General features: G+C 45.9%; 1 protein-coding gene across 1 annotated transcript in view; it reads right to left on the bottom strand.

Annotated features, from left to right (window-relative positions):
- CC2D1B (coiled-coil and C2 domain containing 1B) overlaps window positions 1-17,193 on the bottom strand; it is a 2,515,186-nt gene that overhangs the window by 1,006,824 nt on the left and 1,491,169 nt on the right. Inside the window, exon 16 of the mRNA XM_069642198.1 lies at window positions 8,674-8,799. Coding sequence (XP_069498299.1) covers window positions 8,674-8,799 — 126 coding nt within the window. The remainder of the gene's footprint in view (window positions 1-8,673; window positions 8,800-17,193) is intronic.

Genomic DNA, 17,193 nt, shown 5'->3' with positions numbered 1-17,193 from the left:
ATTACCTCAATTTCCCACTGTTTCTGTGCAGCTACATCCACATGATGAAATGCAGCTTTAGTCACCTTCAAGTCTGGTAAATTAATTATAAGTTCATAAATAATAGTATGGGTATCAGGACTAGGAACATTAAAAGTACTGCTTACTACTTGTGTGGCCCAATAATTTTGTTGATTGTCAATGTTCAATCTGGATAAAATCATTACACTTAAAATCATCACTGTAAGGAATGTTGTTAAAATTTGAGACATGTTGATATACCGGATTTCAGGAATGCTATTTAGCATTTAAATTTCCTTTGTGAATGCAATGTAATAGTTTTTCAAAAGTCAGTTCCAAACACGTGTGTTCTTTATAATTTGCTGTACCAAAATTGTTCTTGGGTATAACTTACTGCTGAATAATGTGTCATGTTTGAATATACAGAAGTCTCTAATGGATGACTGAGGCTATTATTTGGAGTTTGAAATTATCGTCAAGCCCCCACAAAATGGGAGGGTTCTGCTAAGGTACCCAAAGATAATGCCAGGGGTAACTTACGGAACTCCTGTCGAACACCCAAACAGCGCCTTGAAAACATGCATGGATATATAAAAATACTTGATTCTGGTGTATTACAGTCAAATTAGGCCCAGTAGAAAATTCCTGAATTTCAAACTCCCTCCTTATTATGCAATATACAAGCAGACGTTTTAGAGGGTTTGAAAAGACGTCTCAAAAGGGCACAAACAGCTAATTGAGAGTGTAAGTTGATGGCGATTCGCAAAGATCTAGTCGATCATTTCTACCCTTACATTAACTAAGTTCCCTAGCTGATAAATACTAGGCAATGATGTAGTGGGAAGAGGGATTCCAGCAAAGTGGGACTCATTGTAGAGTTTCCAAAAAATATGTATGTTAAATCAACGAGCAGCAGACCCAACAAACAAAAGTGCATCTTTAAACAGTAATTACTCCTCCATTGGTCTCTAATGTATTATAGTAACCTAAATAACAAAGACAGATGGGAAAGGTATAAAAAGGAACAGCAAAACTGCTTACTGAAAGGGCATACAATCTCCTAAAAGTCCGACCACTTATTTCTGCAAGGAAAACACAAGAGAATCTCTACTTATTGCAAAGATGTATACCCATTAATCAACTATTAACTTTAAAATCATGTTTTAGGACACAAAGAATAAACCCTGCCATTATATTCTCAAACTAGAATGCAGAGCAAATCAGTTTGCAAAAACAATGGGGAGGTGGCTGCAGAGCGGTTGCAGTCTGCAGAAGGTGTTGGAGGTGCTGTCCCGAGGTGCCGTTGGTCTGCTTTCACTTGCTGTCTTTGGAGGTGGTCCTTATCTTCAAAATCACCTGAAGTCCGCAGGGCGGAGTACCTGCAGAGTGGTTGCAGTCTGCGCAGGGAGCACCGGCGAGCACTGCTGATACACGGTTGAGGTGAGGAAGACTGTCCGGTTTTGAGCCGCAACTCTGTGTTTTCCTGTTTAGACTGACACCCTCTCTTGGGAGACTGTGGGGCTTTGCTCTTTGATTCTGTAGGGGCAAAAGCCTTGGGAAAATGCTGGGGAGAAATAAAAGATTCCTGCTGCGAAGCGAAACGACTGTGCAGGTGGCACACTCTGCTTCTGAGTCCCTAGAATCATCCAGTAATAATGCTGAGCGCCGGGAAGGGGAAAATTCCAGAGTTTTTTTTTTTCAGCAAAGCTGTGCCCAACCTATGTTCAAGTGTCTAACCCAACGGCCTGGGCCCTGGCCCGGGCCCATTGCATACTACAGATACGAACAATAACTGTACAAATATAGATTGCAACATTTCCAGGTCGGTTCTAACATGAGTGGAGCAAGAGGCATACATTTTCATTTTTTTGTATGTGCGAGTTTGGAAAGCGAAATCCAAGCAATTGAAGCCATCAGGGATTGATTAAGTGTCTCCCCAGATCTCTTTAGAACTCAAGAGAGATCATTGGAATGAAGTCAGGATATTTCGGACTTAGACATTTTGCTCTCAAATCACAGTCGCGCCCAAGCAACTACCCTCCCTCATTCACCTTCGGGAAATGCCCTGATTGTGCAGGATACCCGGATTTGAGTGAGTATCCCTAAATTTAGTTTTCCAGTCCTTTATTAGATTGTACGACACTATGGCCTTCGAAGTCAGAATGAACAGGGTGTCTTAGCGGAAAATTGTACCCTCCTCCAGGACATGAAGGAGACTCTGCGGACAAACATGACACCGTCAAAACCTCCCGTGAACTGTACATCGGGAAGTCATCACTCAAAACCTCCACTCCTAATAAATCTGACCAATGAGGATGAATGGGTAAAGTCAGCCTCGGGGTTAGCTGCGAAGCAACCAGCAAAGACTGATGCCAAATCCTCTTCATTACCGAAAAAGAAATCTTAGAACATGAAGGCTGACCCAAAATCAAGGCGGCAATGATCACGAAAGATCCTTTGAAAAATCTTGGAGGAAGTCAGTAAGTCTAACATTGGCAAATGTTCTGTTAACTCTAATTGCATACAGCCAGAAGTGGCTGCCACTTCTTCTACAAATAATTTGCAAGTCATGGTAACTCAAAGCAATCAACTACAGACTACCTGCATGTCCCCAAGCTGTGCTCAGTAGAGTGTACTCAACATCAGGCAAAGATGAGATTTGGGGACAAAGGGTGGCAAAGGCTCAAATTCTAGATTCACCAGGGAAAAGGAAGCTAGTGCCCCAACATGGAACCACTTGACTCCTGGGAGCGGCTCCCCTGGAATCCCCACTAAGAGTATTCTGAGGACGGGGAGTAAGTGGAGAAAACTCAATCTCTTCAGCAAGTGCCCTTAAGGAATGCAAACAATAGGGTGGGGTGGGACCAGTCGGGGTCGCCCGGGAGGACCCCATAAACACCTACTTACCCTTAACTCAAAAGGGTGTGGGGGCATTGAGTGGTGGTCTGACCCAAGTATTTGAATCGGTCTTTGAGGAAGAAAGGATGAATGCTTTAAATCGAAAGCGAGTACTGGCCATTCTATAATCCTTTCCTGATCTCAGCCCAATATCCTCAGCTGATTTAAAATGTGTCCATCTGTTTGACAAAGATTGCAAGGGAAAGTGTGCGGTTCACTTCCATTCACAAATGATTGAGCGGCTGGTTGTCAGACACCAGGAGGAAGTCCTCATTTCGGGGTTCGAGTGCCATGAAGCGATTCGAGGTTCTGCCAGCCGCAAAGCACACAAACCACTGAAAATCACCATTAGACACTATTTTGACCACAAATTCCAATTATATGAGCCCCACAAACTTGAGCATCCGAGTTGGGGCTGGCTGGAGGCTGCCCACCCCACCTCAAAAGGCAGGCGCCCTCGATTCTAGAGCTAGTCTCCAATTAGTACGCTGGAATTCTAGGGAGTACAATTCCTTCATGTCAAACATTAAGAAGAACCTCCTAGATAGCCATGACATCGTGCTAATTCAAGAAACGCGGCTCAGGAGTAATCGAGTTTGGGATGGGTTTTCAATTCTCTCATCCCTGGCAACTAAGGGGTTAAAAGGGAGACCAGGGGGAGGGTCGTTGACTGCTGTAAAAATAAAAAAATCCAGCCAGATTAAGCTAATACCAGTGAAATCTGAGGCCTTCCTAGTGGCAATGATTTGTGTAAAAGCAAATTAGATGTACAAATAAACAGCTACTTTGGTGATCAATGTGTATATTAACCCCACAAATATGGATGCTGACACTGTGGTATTTGATATGGACAGAATTTTGATTGCTTGGCTAACAGAATGCCGACTGGTGTAGTGATTGTTGCGGGGGATTTTAACTGCAATCTCTTGATCACTGAGGGTCGTCTGGGAGGCTGCAGATGAGGTGCCTGGGTTTATTTCTTCTGCCTATTTGTCATCTAAATTCAGTTGTGGGAAAATGTGGTAAAATTTTCTATCGAGGTGGAATTGTGTCCAATCAAACCATCTTTTTGGGGGTACTCACTTAGAGAATCAGACGTGGTTGAATGCATTTGCTAGTTCCATTATTGATTACATCCTTTTTAAGAACCTAGAGGTAAAGGAAGTGGTAGATTTTTCAGAGCTATCTAAGGTCTGGCCTTTAGTGGTGTCGGATAAAGCAAACCGGGTGGCCGATTACAGCTCTAATTTAGGCTCAGTCAATGTAGATCTGGCAGAATGGTGGGAGAATCTTTCCTCTCAAGAGAAGTATTTTCAGTCTGACCCCAGTAAATAACGGGAACTCCTACTATGATTGAGGAAGCAGAGACAGGTTAGTTCCCCTCCTCAAGCCAAGACAGCCATTGCAGGGTTAGGGCGAATTACGATTACGATAGCAAAATTCATTGGCATAATCGCCTAATGCGAAGGGTATTCCAGCAACTGCGTAGCTCCCATTGAAAGGATTGGGGGATAAAATGAGGGGTGGGGGGGATAGAGTTGAAGCAGCAGTTCAGACTATGGGTTTGACTCCCCCACATGGAGAAATACATCACAAAATATCAAGACTTATTGGGTAAAATTGTGATGCATGACGCGTGGGATTTGGTGGATTTTAAACGACAAAGGAAATAAGCAGTCATTGTAGAAGTCCTCTGGTGTAGCGGAGGAGGTCTAGACACAGTTTTTCTCTGATAAGTATGAGGCAAATAGTGGGGATGAACAGTATCTAATGTGGCAAAGTGGTCTGAAGATTTTTCCTGTTGAACCCTTTTTCGATCTGACGGATATAGTGGATATAATTAATAAACTAAACAACTCTCGAGCATCGGGCCTAGATGGTGTGCCCAACGGGAGTATTAAAGGCAATTCTGGTTTATGGGCCGATATTTTGTATAATCTATTCTCTCATATTATTGAAGAGGGCATCTGTCCAGTGTCGTGGTCATCTTCAACGTTGATCCCCATTTTTTAAAAGGGGTCAGCGTGAGAATCCAGCTGCATATAGACCTATCTCTCTGATTGACACATCCTTAAAGATATTTGCGACTTTGCTTTTTGAACCAGTGGACTGAAGGAGTCAGCGTCTGTTGCAAACAGGTTTCAGGAGGGGGAGCGGCACAGTGATCCGCGGGATATGATATGATATGGCATTTATAACGCGCCTATACACAAGTGTTTCAAGGTGCGACGAGGCAAGGGAGGGGAACAAGGGGACATACAACGATCCTACTAGGCCAGGTGTCATTCAGATCACGCAAGTGCGTGGGAAGGGAGGGAAGGAAAGTGCAGTAAATGGGAATAGATAAGACAATACATAAAAAAGCGGCCAGCAAGTGGCAAGTGCAAGGGTAAGTGCGGACATCAGCTATCGAGGTCTGAAGGGGTGACTGAAGGGATACAGAACAGTCCCAAGTGCGAGGGGTGCCAGGTGGGCAGTGCATGTGTGTGACGCTGGCGGGAGAGGGACCTGGGCCCTGGATCAGAAGGGTGTCCAGGTAGCCAGTGCAGTACCGGTTTCAGCCAGGGATCATCAAAGGAGAGGAGGAGAGAAGGCAGAAGCAAAGAGAAAGGTTTTGAGGTGTTTCCGGAACTGGGGATGGTTCTCCTCAAGTTTAAGGGAGGGAGGGAGGCTGTTCCAGATGGAGGCACCAGCCGAGGAGAGAGATCTACCCCCAACTTGTTGCTTGGAGAAGCGACTGACCCTGAGGGAGTTGGAGGCAGATGAGCGAAGAGCTCGAGAAGGAAGATACTTGGGAAGAGCGAGTTGGAAGTATTGTGGCCTCAGGCCCCAGAAGGCATTGTGGACGATGCAGAAGGCTTTTTTTAACTTAATCCTCGCAGCCACTGGGAGCCAATGCAGAGATTTCAGTCCTGGAGAGATATGATCCCTGGGCTTGAGGCCAAGGGCAAGGGCAAGTCTTGCAGTCCTGTTCTGGATGAGTTGCAGAGGGCGGAGAGAAGAAGCAGGCAGATTTAGAAAGAGGCTGTTGCAATAGTCCAGCCTAGAGAGAACCAGGGCTCTGGAGACAGTGAGCTTCTGGGGGAAGGAGAGGAACGGCAGAATACCTCTGAGGAGGTGCAGCTGGTAGTGTGACTTCTTGGAGACATCAGAGATGTGAGGGGTGAAGGAGAGTGTAGAGTCGAAGTTGACCCTGAGGTTTTTGGCTTTGTAGGTGGGAACGGGAAGAGGACCAAGAGGCCGGCCAGAGAGCAGCAAGAAAGGAGAGAGCCGGTGTGCCGATGAGGAGAATCTCTGTCTTACTGGCATTAAGGCAGAGGCCATTGGCGGCACACCACTCCTGGCTAACAGACAGACAGTCAGAGAGGAGGGAAGGAGAGGAGGAGGTTGAGGGTAGCCTGAAAATGAGCCGAGTGTCATCCGCATAGCAGTGAAGGTTTGGGCAGAGAGCGGCGATGAAGTGGGCAAGGAGTGCCAGGTATTGGTTGAACAGCCAGGGAGAGAGGTTAGACCCGTGGGGGACACCACAGGTAGAGAAAAAGGTAGCGGAGAGGAAGGACCCAAATTGGACCTGGGAGGGTCAGTCAGAGAGGAAAGAAGTCAGCCACGTCAGAGCCTGACCAGTGATACCCAGGTTATCACGGAGACCTTAACAGCATGCCTTTCGGATATCAGCCCGCCTACGTGTCATTCGCTGTTTGTGGCCACAATAGACCTGTCGGCCGCCTTTGATAATATTAACAGCTCGAGACTCTGGTGAAAGTTAGCTGATTGGGGCATGGATCCGGGGCTTCTGTCACTGATCCAGCTCCCCTATTCGGATAACTCTACAAAGGTAAGGCTGAATATGTTGGGGGACTTATCCCAGAAGATCTTTTTAAGGAAAGGGGTACGCCAAGGGTGCATGCTCGCCTCCATACTATTCAACCTCTATCTGGTGGATCTGTGGGCTAGGAGTATAGAATGGGGGGGTTTGTTCCCAGCTTGCCGAATCTCAAATTAAGAAGAATTGCCTATGCCAATGATCTCAATTTAATGGACTATGCTCAGTCTGGATTAAAGCGGCAACTGGATGGGTGAGAAAAGTATCTAACTATCAATAACTTAGAGATAAATGCAAGTAAGTCATACGTGATGGTTGCCTCCACTCGGAAAAAGATCAGGAATGTTACCTTGACACTGAATACTACTCCGGTCCAGAGTGTATCTTCGATCTGCTATCTTTCGTTTTACAATTTCAGTGTCTAAGCATCATGAACAGCTGGTTATGCAACTAGACGAAAGAATTTGGTCATGCACCTCGCTTCTATTGGCGATAAAGAGCAAATTATGTGCATTCTCGATGGTCCCATTTATTGAATTTTACAAATCGAAAGTGACACCAATTGTTCTTTATGGGTGTGAACTATTAAACATCAGGGATAGGAATTTTTTGGATGTTCGTAAAGCCAGAAGACTCAAACAAGCACTGGGTCTCCCAGTGTCGGTTCCAGTCAGTGTTATTCGGCTGGAACATGGTTTGACCTCCTGATGGGCTCAATATACCAGGCGGTCTCTATCCCTGATGGGTAGTCTTGAACATGCAGTTAATTCTGCGCTTGGTTATTACATTATGGCTCTCCTGACAAAGGACTCCAACCCTTATTTAAAGAAATTTAAAAGGCGGGTTGACAAGATGAGGAAGTAATTAGATCTGACTCGGTCAGAGTCTGAATTATTAGTGAAGATGGACTGGGATGGAATAAGGGATTCACAGGACTTAAGCAGCCTTAGCTTATATATGGGAAAGGAGTTTTGTTTTTGCTGATAAAGACCCCTAGGAGATATTTGACGATATTTCCTTCTGCAAGGCTCCGATACGGACAACATTGGAGTACTTGGGTCAGAGGCTTGGGATATCAAAGTTTCTGAGAGTTTGCAGAATGTGTGATACTGGGGCAGTCGAAACCACCCTTCATCTGGTGGTGTGCTGTCCTTTCTTTCTGCCTTTGAGAAACAGAAGTTTTAGCAGCTTTTTAAACTCTACAGCACAGAGTCTAAGTCAACACTACTTGTGGTCCAGGTTGATGATTACTCCACAGACTTCCCTCATCATTGCCTTGGGCAGAATGCTCACTACAATGTTTGCGCAATTGACAGAGGTTTCAGATCAAAGTATTAGGGATCTTGCATTAGTTGGTCTGATTTAGCTGACGTTGGTCCTTGTGGGTGTTTCTCTGTAGGATGGGTAAGGTGATGGGGGTAAATCCGGCTAATGATGCTAGTAATTAGGATGTGAGCATTACAAAAGTAAGTACGAAGGTTGTGTGAGTTGGGAGGCGAGGGTAAGCATGTACGCATGTAAACTATGTTTGGACTCCACGTAACTTGTGGATAGTCTATCTGCCTATTTGTATATGTGTATATGGAATTTTCTTCTTCGCTTTTCCTTTTAATATGGGTTATGCATTTGCTGTTTTATCCTTTGTTCTCTCATATAATTAGAATTTTTGTATAGTGTAAAAATACTTTTGCATTGAAACACTTATTAAATAAAAACATTAAAAAAACAATGTAAGAGTGAAAAATGGCACAATACAAAATAAACATATACCTTTTCTAAAATAACTTGATGCAGATACATAATTTGGTCATATTCAATGAATGAGTGCTCTTTATTAGAACAATTGTCCCACCAGAGAACAAGGATTTGGAAACAAGTTTTGTGTGTGTCGCATGACCACTCAGAACCCTATTTACTAATAACATTGGATGAATGGCTTGCGGACACCATACCTCATACTGTTCTTTCAGCAGCTTTAAAAGCTGTGTGTATACTTCTTCAGACTTCTGTGAAATCTTAACATCATTGTGATGTACAAATATAAATTCGCTCTCGTCATCTGTTGGTGGGGATGGCAACTGTAAAGCAGAAAAAAAGTTTTAATATAATTTACTATATCAAAAGCAGCATCTCATTATATAAAATAAATAAAGGCAATTGATATCACCTTACGCAAGAAGAACACAATTACTTACCTTTGGTAACTTTCTGTGAAATAGATACAGATTCCTCATCTTTTGGAATAGAACCAGGCACTGACTGCATCTGGAAATCTTTAAACAGCCATATGAGGCTATGGTACAGCACAAGACCGGCTTGGGCATTGCGTCATTAACACCAGTGGTGACAGAAGTGACATAGCTGGTATGGGTGTATATTTTGTCACAGGATGACAGAGTGGGAAGTAGGAACCCTTGTTGAACAAGGATTTGGTCAACAAGGGTTTATTTGTTGTAAACAAAATTAGAAATGTCTCACTAATTAGTGGACACAAAAGAGGACTCTTCCAACAGTTGCTGGGGGACTCTCATCGGAGCCCACTCTACTTTGACAATGTAACCCTGGTCCTTGTCTTTGGGATGCGAGGTTCCAGGGGGTCCCAAACCCACATAGTTTGATCTAGTGATCAGGTGCTGCATGATCTAAAATCTTTTCAAGAAGGTCTAGGTAGGTCTAGGTAGGTCCTGAGTCTTGCATGTATATAGCACTGACCATGCTCAAGCCGCCAAAGTTCCAGTTCCTAGTCACCCACCTGTTCCTGGACCTTTTCTAAAGGGATCACCCTTTCTTGGTGGGGTCTAGCATAAGCTCCCTGACCCTCAGTGATGCTGCCATGACCCGTACCTTCACTTGCCTTTATAATCAGTCCTGCACCAGTCTGGCCCAGAGTACAGGGGTGCTCTAATCCCCCCCGTCCTGCCCAGGTTTGATACAAGAATCTCTACACAAGAATTTCTGGTGGTCCTTTCTCCCAGCTGCCTCTTAGTGGTTGGCTCTGGCCCCTGCCACTGCTCAGAGTCTCCGTACTCAGATGTAGAACCTCCACTTCCAACAAAATCTTCTTTATATGATAAATCACCCCTCCCCCAACAGCCTCTCACTCATAGATTTTAAACCTTATCTTTAAAGCCTCCAATGGCCACCTCCAGCCTCCTTTCTCCTCAATGCATCTCTAGCCAACCTCTCTCCTCCACATACTGCTCTCCAACTTGCATAACACACCGAATGAAACTGGCTAGGTTTGCTTTTATGGATGATTCTTCCTCCCATAGATGGAGCCTAGGTAAACTGGATATGCCTGGGAGGAGTGGGCAGGCTTGACTTCAGATTCACCCATGTGCCCGTGGTCATGTGCCCTGTGAGGGACCTGTCCTGAGGTTATTTTGCAGTCTGGCGCCATCGTGAAATCCATTATGGGCCTGGCCTGATGAAAGCGCCCATGCCTGTATTCCTGGGAGCTGTGGCAAGGCTGTTGGCTTCCCTCAGGACCCCTCATGCTTCCCAGCATTTATAATATGAGCTTTCATCCCCAAAGGAGGCCTAGAGAAAATGGGAGAGCGTTTGTCACAGGATAATTGCCTTCTTACAATTTCCTCAACATTGGTTTGATCCTCAACATTGGTTTATACCTTCTGGGAGTAGGTTCTGCAGCTAGTGCTACAAATGTTTCCAGTAAATGTTTGTTGATAATCTGTATCTATCCACTGTTCGCAAACTGCACTTTCCTGCGCTCTGTTGCTTGAATTCTCAGGCAGCGTAGCCGGAGGATCACAAGTAACAAAACCTATTTTGTCCCATTCAGGTCCTATGCCAATGAATTTCCCTGCATGATCCTGGGTTCTGACAGTAGAGTCAGTATATTTAATAGGGCGTGATCGCCACCCTATATTTAAGATTACATAATTTTGCATTCATTTTCCCAAAACATTAGGAAAACAAAAAAATGCTTTTTTTTAACGTACTCAGATTCATTTTCCCATACTGAAAAAACATCTGTAACGCTAAAATCACTGGATGGATTTGCTCTTTCAAATTAGTTAGGCACAATGTGTCACAGATGACATGCATTACTTACCGTAATAGCATTTCTGATGATTGTATCTTCTTAGATTCACATGCTGTGCATTTGGTCCGACATCCAGTGGTAACCGCAGAGTATTGCATCTTGTTTTTCGGGGACCGAAAGGGGACGTCGGCATAGGTGTGTCTCTAACACTATCCCTATCGTGACGTGTAGTGTACCCAAAATCCCTCACGCGCCGAGGTCCCTCCGATTGTATTTTTTCTGCCATGAGGGAGCACAAGGCTATAGTGAGTGAGTACATAAAGAGAGAAAGTAGTAAGACATCTATGTTCCTTCCACCCCGAGCGGGATGGTAGGGAGGGCGCATGTGAATCTAAGCAGATACAATCATCAGAAATGCTATTACGGTAAGTAATGCATGTCTTCTGATGCTTGTTAATCTGCTTAGAATCACATGCTGTGCATAGACTAGCGAGCAGTACCCAGAGTTGGAGGTGGGTTGTGAGAAGGAGCAGTAGAGAAAATATGTCCTAGTACTGCTTGTCCCACCTGAGAATCAGACCTAGAATGAGTGTCTAGGCAATAGTGTTTTGTAAAGGTGTGTACAGAACTCCAGGTTGCCGCTTTGCAAATGGACTCAAGGGGAACATTTGCAATGAATGCTATGGATGCCCCAGTGCCTCGAGTAGAATGTGCTCTAGGTTTGAAGGGCAGTTCTCTCTTAGCAAGAGTGTAACATAGTGTGATGCATTTGACAATCCACCTTGAGATAGCCGATTTAGAGACAGGATCCCCTTCTCTGCCAGCTGACACTGAAACGAAGAATTGTTTTGTCTTCCTCAGTGGTTTAGTTCTTTCCAGGTAGAACATGACTGCCTTGCTCACATCCAGTGTGTGTAGGGTTCTTTCGGCCATGCTAGTAGGGTTCTGGAAGAAAGTGGGTAGTTCGATTGATTGGTTCACATGGAACTTTGAAATGAATTTAGGTGCAAATCTGGGATGTGTGCGCAGAACTACCTTATATTTGTGGACTGTAACAAAGGGGTCTAGAACAGAAAGAGCCTGTAGTTCGCTAACCCTTCTGATAGAAGAGATAGCCACTAGGAAGGCTGTTTTATAAGTCAGGTCTTTTAGACTTGCTTAATGTATAGGCTCAAAGGGAGCTCCCCTGAGCCTGGTCAAAACCACATTCAGATCCCATCCAGGGGCTGGGTGAGAAATGGGAGGATAAATCCTCTTAACCCCTTCTATAAAGGTTTTAATCACCGGTATTTTCCACCACGACACCTTTTGTTCTGATATGGTGTAGGCTGACAGAGCAGCCAGATGAACCTTTAGGGAATTGAAGACTAACCGGTGTGCGGAGCAGTGTGTCTTGTGAGGAGTGAGGACAGGACGCTGCCGGTCGCACCTTGACTTTTCTTCACGGACCTGCAGTCCGCTTTTGCTTTCCAGTGGATTCTCTACGTTTTACTACAAAAACACTGCAAAGTGTTTCTTGTGTCTGGTGTCGGGAGTTGGGTTGGGTTGGACGGGAGGTAAGGCATTATCCTTTGGTACTCCTCCCTTAACCCTTCTGCTCACCACCCATCGCACATGGCCCCACTGTCACCCACGGAGGATGACATCAGTCGTCGTCTACGAAGTAGCAAAACACACCAAGAGCTACACCAAGAACACCAAGATCTTACAGAAGTGACTGAAAGGGCCCTGAAAAATGGCAAAGGGCCGTCGATAGCGACTCCTTCCACCGTCACGGCCACAGCCACAGCCCACAACTCCTCAGGTGCAGTCCCCTCTCCCGCCTCTTAGACTGAACTTACTTGTAGACCTCGACGGACGAAGAAAACTGGGCGGGCAGCGGCGTCTGCAGACGCCGTTCCAGCTGCATCATCAGTGGCTAGTGCGAACAACTCACCCAGCCCCGCTGAAGGAAGGGTGCGGTCTCCAACGCCTGGCCCGATTACCATTTCGACGAGCGATTCCTCGCCGGAGACTGTCGGAGGACGGTCGCGGCAGGGATCTGTACGGCTGGGCTTGACGAAACCCAACCAGCCGCACATAAGCCTTGATACGAGCAACCATCTTGATCATCTCGACTCTTTGGCCCACCCGTACCCCTCAACAGGGCTGCTAAGTGTCACAGACCAGAAGGTCGGGAAAAACCTAAAGGTCCCGCCGGCTGGTGTCCCTACGACAGCCGAGATCGAGCAAACTGACACTCGTCTCACAAAGACCACAGTCCAGATTCACCGGAGCCAAGCACATCATGCAGGCCACTCAAGGCGGGCGCATCACCACAGGCCCAAACCCACCATCCGGAAAACTAGCCCGAACGATTCATGGGACACAGAATCGGAGGACGGGGTGTTCGCGCCCAATGCACAGCCGGACGAGTCTGAGGCGGCTACCAAATCAGGAGCAGCTAGTACTATGGACCCTATGCTGGTCCGAGACCCCCAAGTCAACACAGAGCTTACTCACCCAACAAAAGTGGCGAGTGAACCTACAGTCTTCGATCTGGACACAGTCTCCAGAGCCCCTGTTTCAAACCCGGCTGTAGGCACGCCCTCAGTCTTGACTGAAGCCCAGCTGAGTGACACCGAGCAGCGCGGACAAGTACTCGAGATATCAAACCAGGCCCCAAAGACTCTGTTCAGTAATGGAAATTTAAGCCAGAATCAAACAGTGGGGAAACCAGCGCTAAAGAAACAGAATAAATCCACTCTTAAGCCCCACGGGGGCCCATAAGGCTGCTCAAGTTTGTCAAATCTAACAACTCTGAAAGAATACTTTCTGAAGCAGCATAAAAGAAAACTAGGCCAAGAGCCCGAGCTGTCAGACGCTGAAATCTTGGAGGCAATCCAAGATAACTCACCATTGAGCAAAGCCAGAAAAACCGACGCAAATCTCCAGGGGCGAATTCACATGGCCCCTTCACCCCAAAATCTAGGCACTGCAACGTCGCCGAGTTCAGAGCCAAAGGGATCAGTATCTCCAAAAGGTCTGCAACAAGAAGCAGGACAAAAGGATGCCTCGGAAAGGGAACCAGGCTTTGCCAACAAGATCGTCGAAGACCCCCCCCCCGAGTCTGCCAAACTTGACCAGTGCAGCTCTTTTAAACTCTTCAGCCACCCTAGGGCCAGCCAAGCCCAGTCAAAACTACTGCTTCAATCAGCAAGCAGACAATTACGCTTGGACTCGGCTACACATCCAAGGAAATCCGACCCAAACACCAGAACATCCGTCGCAGGGGACCCATCCCAATATCCCAATCTCAGATAGAAGGCTCTCCGAGAGATTTATGTTACTACAGGGCGCCAAAGAGTCAAATACTCAGCTCAAAAGTAGACGCCCTACTAACACATCAAACACGTCGGAAAATGACTCTCCCTCGAAAAAGAAAAAAGATCTCTTGTCGGTGATGTCAGCATTTTGAATTGCCCTAAATCCTTTCGGAAAGCTGTATGAATCTATACATGAGGCCCTGAAAGACAACACATCAATGATTAGCGAGCTAAAGGACAAGTTGATTTTTGTCGAAGGTTACCTAACAGCTACTGAAAGAAATTCGAATTCTATATACGCAAAACTGGAAGAAAAAATTGACAAACTGTCCACAGAACTTCAAAATAGATGTTGCATTCCACATAAAAGCACAGAACTCAAGACAAAAGCCACGCAGACCACACAGATTGAGAAGAAAAAAGAAGTGGCCCCTATCTTCCTAAAAATACCCTCAAAGATCAAATCTCAATCTGTGACAGCACCGACATCGTCGCCGGCCTCGTGCTTACCCAGTGGGAAGGCGAAAGAAAAGAGGAAAAATTGCACCAAATCGTCTGTGCCCTTATGCACGGAAGAATCCTCATTAGAAGCCCTGCCCCAATTGGGCACTATGTGGGGGACGGTAAAATCAACAAATAAGGTGGAAACAGTCAAAAACCCAACACCATCAAACTCGGAGCAGATGGAAATGGCAGGCACACCCAGAATAAGTGTCGATTCAAACTCGCCCTCAGACCTGCTGAACATATCACAGTACTCAGACGCCAGGGAAATAGACTCGCCATCTCCGCCTAAACGCGGGGATCCATCAAAAAAGACACAAATCTCCCCTCAAGAAGTTGACTCTACTAAGGGAGGGGAAAAAACAAAGCAAAACGAAGTGCCCAGGGACAACGCTGACAAGCGCTCACGCTCAAACTCTCCAACCACTGCCCTAGAGGCACTAAGAAACCTAAAGAATACGAAGGAAAAATCCAAATATGAGTCGCGAAGAGAACAAGAGCCAAAACAAACTAGAACATATCACGCCGACAGAGCGCGACTACCCTCCTTGAGAGAGCCCAGACGATTCCCGGAGGCTGTCTCAAAAAAAGACAGCAAACTGTAAGGGGCGCTACTCTTTAAGCTGGAACAAATTTCGGCTAAGGACAGTTATCTGGTATTGAATCGCAGAACAGTCTTAAATAGACTGGGGAAAGTAGATAAGCTCCGCCACTTAAGATCGGACGACTTAATACTGGTCGAACCTTGCCATCGTGAACACAGAGCAAAAGCCTACCTCCATGTAAGAAGTAAGACAGCGATGGCGCTCACCCCAGAAGTAATAAAAGACCTTCACCAACTGGGTCTAAAACTGCATCAGCTCCAGAAGCCAACGAAGGATAAATCAAATAGAAACCGAGACAAAAGTCAGGACATGGAGCGACATATAGAAAGACACACACAGAAGACCCCTAGAAGACCGAACTCGGAAAAAGGCACAGAACGGGGGTGGCGGCTCAACCAAACAACTCCAGTAAGGACCAGCCCAGGGAGAAACTATGACACATCAAAAACCCAAAAAAGTCAAGAGAGAAAAGACCAAAGAGAGCACAGAGCGGAAAACACAAGAGAGGTTAGGTACAGAAGAGAACCGAGTCCGCCAGCCGCACTCAAACCATGGAGATGGATCGCGGACACCTTTGCTAGAAATCAAAAGAAATAGCAACAAATACAGGGATCCAGCACCACAGAGAAACGTCTTGCCGGGCCTCAAAATCTCCAAATAAAGAGCACCCTACATATGGCATCTTGGAATACGAGGGGGTATCGGCATCTAACTACACCAAGCGACGTAAATTTGAGCACATTTGAGTTGATATGCCTCCAAGAAACATGGCTGGTTCATAAGCCGTCCATGGACGGCTACGCAATAGAAGCCTCTCCAGCATCTAAGTCCATCTTAGGCCCTCCCTCTGGAGGCGTATTGACGGCAATTCGCCTGGGTTGCGGGATCACACCTAAGGAAAAGATAGCAGAGGGATATGGAATGCTAACTATGCTGACCTCATGGTACCACCAAGATCAAGCCAGAGATGCTTGGATAAACTCAGAACTGGCTGTAATAAATTTGTACTGGAACCCGGACAAAAAAAGCATCACAGAATTCTGTACCATGGTCACCAATTTAATCGACGACCTGACTGTAGACCGGAATGTACCAAACATCATAGTCTGCGGCGACCTGAACGCCAAATGCGAGTAAAAAACGAGAGATGATTCAATGGTTACCTCGCAGATGGACGAAAGAGGTCGGGCCTGGTGCCTGCTAATGAAAACGAGAAACTTTCATAATGTGTCATCCCTCCAAGACAAGAGAATGCAAATTCTAACGTGGGAAAGGCTCAGGTCGGCCGCCACTCTCGACTACATATTTATCACAGAAGGGCTGATGGAACGGGACAGCCGTGACAAGATCCCTGATGCAACGGTCATTGAGTCAAACCTGCAACAAAACAGACTACGCCTAACATCTGACAATGTCAGATCTTTCATGTCCAATATGTCCACGAAATTCGCTCTAGCAAACGACGGGAAGAGTGACAGACGACCGGAGTACGTCTCTCTTCTGGCCCCCCACAAAGTGAAGTTTGCAGGCAAAAATTCCGGTCGGCCTACGCACACTCACTCGTACAATAAAGAAATGGCGACTAAAATACAAAGAGTGAACAAACTTAAAAAAAATTGCAGTAAAAACACTCCCCGGAAGCCTGGACCACATATCTATCTGAATATAAGTCCTATAAATCGTGGCTAAAACAGCTCCGACTGCAAATGTACCAGAACGATGCTGAAGCAATGCTCCATACTTGGGCCTCAAGAAACACTCGTGATTTCTGGTCGCTACTGAAATCAATAAATGGACAAAAAGCAAATTCACTCTCAAACTGTGTACCCGAACAAAAGTGGATCCAGCATTTTACGGAGCTATACCGATGCCCCACCACCTCATCTTGATCGCGAATAGTACTACCAAACTCTTCATGGATCCTCTTATCATCTACTGAGGACATTATTGAAGTGATCAAGAATCTGAAATCTTCAAGGGCCCCGGGGCCAGACGGTCTGACTAACACCGACCTCAAGAAATATCCACTAGCATGGGCGCGAGCTATTGGCA

This window comes from Ambystoma mexicanum, chromosome 1q (assembly GCF_040938575.1).
Source record: "Ambystoma mexicanum isolate Mex_15411 chromosome 1q, UKY_AmexF1_1, whole genome shotgun sequence".
Lineage (NCBI taxonomy): Eukaryota > Metazoa > Chordata > Amphibia > Caudata > Ambystomatidae > Ambystoma > Ambystoma mexicanum.
The sequence above is the reverse complement of the archived record's forward strand: the minus strand, read 5'-3'. Positions and strand labels throughout refer to the sequence as shown.